This window comes from Tupaia chinensis, unplaced genomic scaffold, assembly GCF_000334495.1.
Source record: "Tupaia chinensis unplaced genomic scaffold, TupChi_1.0 Scaffold000249_1, whole genome shotgun sequence".
NCBI lineage: Eukaryota > Metazoa > Chordata > Mammalia > Scandentia > Tupaiidae > Tupaia > Tupaia belangeri.
In genome coordinates, this window is record NW_006159728.1 from 811,110 (window position 1) to 816,180 (window position 5,071).

A 5,071-nucleotide genomic window follows, 5' to 3' on the forward strand; every position below is an offset into this window, starting at 1 on the left:
ATAACCATTATGCCATCTGCTGGTCCCTGTTTTATTTATTTATTTATTCATTATTTTAAGGTTTGTCCATAGGGTTCATGTTCTCACCAGAAAGAGACAGAAAGAAATTCAGAAGTCATTGTCATCTTCCAGGTGGGATTACCATGCTGGAATCCCTTTTACTCCATTCTCCATTTGGAATTTTGTGCACACATACATATGCACCTGGCATGATCTTTCAAGGCACCAGGTCCATGGCTAAAAACATCCCCAGCCATAAAGGAATCTAGTACCGTAACTACCATGTCACTTGCTGGCCCCCATAAATACACGTGTGTGTGTGTGTGTTTGTGTGTGTGTGTGTTTGTGTGTATGGTGGATGTACATATATACACACCATAAAGAGGCATGGTGGTTAAGGTGCTGGGCTTCCACATAGCTGACCTTGGTTCAAATACCAGACCCAGAGGCTTCAAAATTACACCAGGCGTTTGTATGAGCATGTGCATGCCCAAAATCCTGAGAAGATAATGTAGGACACAGGATTGAGATGTGACCCACCCCCCCTCACCCCAGGATGTTTTCTCACTTTCCCTCTCACTCTTTTTCTGTCTCTTTCCAGTGAACACATATTCCCTATGCCAAAAAAACTTATTATTCACGGTCATTTATATTTCCTTTCCTTTGCAATATTTCCCTTCCAATTCATAATTTATACAACTTTGCTTAGCACACAGTCATTCCATTGTGTGTTCCTTCTTGGTTAAAATGAGTCTCATTTTGGGGCCAGCTAGTGGCATAGTGGTTATGTTGATAGACTCCCCCATGACCAACAGTTGCAGTTTGAGTCCCAGACCCAGCAACTTGAAAATCATGCTGGGAACATGTACCCGCATGCCTTCCTAGAAGGAGAATGGAAAATATTTTGTGGCATGGCCGTCTTGCCTTGACGATGATTTCTCACTTTATCTCTCCCTGGCTCTCTCTGTTTCTCTCTGATGAGCACATGCACCCTATGGCAAAAACCTAAATAAGAGAAAAAAAAAAAAGAACCAGATCACCAAAAATTCCACCGCCATTCATCCGTTCCTTTGGGAGGACCGCTCACGGCTCAGCAGCACACCGCTTGTGCCTTGGATCTCTGTTCCGGAGGTCGATGATGCTCTCTCGGGATGATAGGGAGTGGTGACCGGCATGGGTACGCTCCCCACCCCCAGTCCACAACTGAAATAATCCACGGGCAGAGGCTGTCTGCGGTAAGTAAGAGTCTCCTTTTAACCATTTCATTGTGGAATCATTTAGGAACTGAATAAGTTTCATTTGCTATGATGTGATCATTTCTTTAATATTACACCAACATCACAACATCTATATCCTGCTTGGACTTCTAAATAGTTAAGTATGCCTACACATTAAGCAATTCAGTTTTAATGAGGAATTGCCACAATATTAATTTTAAAAACATATACACTACTTTTTTATAAAATTGACAGGATACACAAAAAAATAAAAAAGTATATGAAGCCTAAAAAGAAACAAACCACATATGTCTGATGCTCAGAGACACAGAGGTTACTTCAGCACCTGACCGTCTCTAACCAGGAGGGGAATTCATGAATGTTATTCAACCTTCCTGTGCCTAAGCTTGCCTTGCCTGTAAAATAAAAATAAAGTGCTTACTTCATAGAATGTTTGTAAAGGTCATGTGTTAAACACTAATGCAGTACTACTTATGTTTTTGTTAAATATAGTGTAGCATACAAATGTTTTTCTTTTTATAGAAAAACTCTTTGAACAAGAAAAATGCGTTTAATACAACTAAATTATGGGTTGGAAACCACAGTCAGTGGACAAAGAGGAGCTGCCATTGCCCCAACAACACAGGGCTCACGTGCTCATGCAGGATCCTCTCACTGAGTGGAAAATCTGCAGCTGGAAAATCTACAAATGACCTCCAGTGACATGGCAATGGGAATGATCTTCTTATCTCAGACTGTGATTGGGTTGCTGGGTAATTTTTTCCTCCTTTACCATTATAGTGTTCTTTATTTCACCAGAGGCACACTGAGGTCCACAGACCTCGTGGTCAAGCACTTGACAGTAGCCAACATTTTGATCTTTCTCTCTAAAGGGATTCTGCAGACACTTTCTGCTTTGGGGGTCAACTATTTCCTTGGTAATATTGGATGCCAACTCGTTTTCTATGTCCACAGAGTGGGCAGAGGTGTGTCTCTTGGCAGCACCTGCCTCTTGAGTATCTTCCAGGCCTTCACCATCAGCCCCAGAAACTCCAGGTGGGCAGAGCTGAAACTACACACTTCTCAATACGTTGGACTGTCCCACTCCCTGATCCTGTGCTGGATGGTAAACATGGTGATGAATAGCATCATTCCCATGTATGTAACTGGAAAGTGGGACAGCAAAAACCATACTACAAAGAAGGATTTTGTATTCTGTTCTGGTGTAGGTCATAATATAATTTCATATTCATTAGCTGTCATATTGTTTTCATCCTATGATGTTCTGTGTTTGGGACTCATGATCTGGGCCTGCAGCTCCATGGTTTTCATCCTGTACAGACACAGGCAGCGGGTCCAACACATTCACAGAACCAACCTGTCCTCAAGATCCTCCCCCGAGTCCAGAGTCACTGAAAGCATCCTTGTCCTGTTGAGCACCTTTATATCATTTTACACGCTCTCCTACGTATTTACATTATGGGTTACTCTGTTTAGTAATCATAGTAAGTGGCTAGTGAACATCTCTGCACTAATCACTGCTTGTTTTCCTACAGTCAGCCCCTTTGTTCTCATGAGCCGAGACCCCAGAATACCGAGGCCCAGCTCTGCCTGCTGTGAGTAGAACACACAGCTCCCTAAGCTTATCAAATTATGTCACGAATTATGGGTTTTCTCTTATATTTTGTGATGTGCAGACATTTATATTTTCCATGCAGAAATTTACACAACACCATCAATGACCATGTAACAGAACATGTGAAGAACAGAAGTCTCTTTGGAGGTATTAAGGGGAGGAAATAAATATTTTTAAAAATACTATTATAGTTTCTATTTGTTAAAAGTTTCAATGGAACATGTAAGAGGCTAAGATCAATTTTAAAAAATTAGGTCTCAAATAGTATTGGGGAAAAATAAATTTTTTCTTTTCTTTGTTTTTTTTTGTTTGTTTGTTTGTTTGTTTGTTTTGCTACGGGATGCTTATGCTCATAGAGAGGGAAAGTGAGAAACCATCCCCCATGAAAGAAGGGCATGCAGCAATCCGTTCTTCTCGATTCTCTTGGGATTTTGAACATGAACATACACATTTTTGACATGTTTGCAAGCCACTGCGTCTGAAACTCAAACCGCATAGTCACCCATATGGGCTCCAGCCACCTTGACTTCCTAGCCACCTGCTGGCCCAAGAGAAAACACAAATTTTATCGGATTATGTAACTTGAAACCAATTGATTAAAAATGCTTTTGAATTGCCTGGGAAAAGGAGTATAAGAACATTTTAATGACATGGAAAAGATTGAGTGCTGATTATTCAAGAACATGTGAAGAAAATAACAGTGGCTCTGCAGTAAGAGGCCTGAGATGAAGCTTGGGGGAAATCATGTGCCAGAGACTGGCAGGATATGACAGACCAGACTTGGCTATTTTACCTGAAATTTTAAAAAGTAAAAGCACCTTTCTCTTCTTCTTTTGCTTTAGGGTGAATGTGGTCTGCCCACAGGAGACAGACAGAGGAAAAGAGAAAATGAGAAAACACCCCTAACAGGTCTCCGCCTAGGGGGAATGGCCACGTAATTACTTCTCTTCCATTCTCCTATCAGGATTTTGGGAATACACACACACATACATTCTCAGTGTGTGTGTGTGTGTGTGTATGTGTGTGTTTCAGAGGTTTTTTTGCTATAGGGCGTGTGCACTCGCCAGAAAGACAGAGAGAGACAGAGAGATAGAAAGCGAGAAATCACTCCCCCAGGGGGCATGGCCATTCTGCATTCACTTCTCCTCCATTCTCCTCTCGGGATCTTGGGCACGCACGCACATGCATCGGGTGTGTGTTTAAGCCACCGGGTCCAGGACTCGAACCACGGTTGGCTACATGGGAGTTCAGCGACATAGCCATTACGTTAACTGCTGGTCCCTTAGTGTGTTTTTCTAGCTACCAGGCCCAAGACTCAAACCACACAGTTGACCAAGTGGAATCTAGCTGTCTTTACCTACACAACATCTTCTGGCCTCAAAAATCATTTGGAATATCTACCTTTCTATTTCTTTTTCTTTACTTTCTTTGTTTAAAAAAACTTTTTTTGCAGGAGGATTTTAGTGTTATTCAATATTTTTAATGTAAAAATGGATGGAATGACCTGTGTGGGGCCAAGTGAGCACAAGAATTATTAAAATGTTCTAATGAAAATTTCAGTAAGAGCTGATAAACATGAAAGTCATAAATGAAATCCACTGGTGTTTGGAACCAAACATGCTATTGGTGTAAGCCACTACCATGATGTTTTGATTACTGTGACTTTATAACGTATTTTGAAAGTGGTAGTGTGATGTATCTAGCTTGGATTTTTTTTTTCCTTAAGATTCCTTTGGCTATTTGGGTCTTTTGTGGTTCCATACAAATTTTATAGGTGTTTTTCTCTTTCTGTAAAATTTACATTTCAATTTGGATATGGATTGCATTGAGTCTGTAGATTGCTTTTTGTTGTATAGACATTTTAATGATATTAAATTTTCCAATCCATGAACATGTGCTAACAAGCATTTCATTCCATTATGTCCTTATTTTCTTTCATCATTCTTTATTATATTTGTCCATAAATAAGCCTCTTTGGTTAAATTTACTCTTAAGTATTTTTAAATGCTATATTGACAATGGAATTGTTTCTTAATTTTTTTTTCAGATAATTCATTGTTAATGTATTAAAATGACACTGTTTTGTAAGTTAATTTTCTATTTAATAAATTTACTGATTTTGCTTGTCTGTAATAATTTTTATTGTTATTTGTTTGTTTCATGATGTCTTTAAGGATTTTTTTTTTTTTGGAGAGGTTTTTTTTTTTTTTGATAGGGC

General features: G+C 39.6%; 1 protein-coding gene across 1 annotated transcript; it reads left to right on the plus strand.

Moving 5' to 3' along the window:
- Positions 1 to 1,926: 1,926 nt before the first annotated feature.
- On the plus strand, positions 1,927 to 2,841 carry LOC106734901 (vomeronasal type-1 receptor 3-like). The gene has a single exon (XM_014587953.1). The coding sequence runs from the start codon at positions 1,927 to 1,929 to the stop codon at positions 2,839 to 2,841; it is 915 nt and encodes a 304-aa protein (XP_014443439.1).
- Positions 2,842 to 5,071: the final 2,230 nt, after the last annotated feature.

Coding starts and splice junctions, on each gene's coding strand:
- LOC106734901 (XM_014587953.1), top strand. CDS start 1,927: ATGACCTCCAGTGACATGGCAATGGGAATGATCTTCTTATCTCAGACT.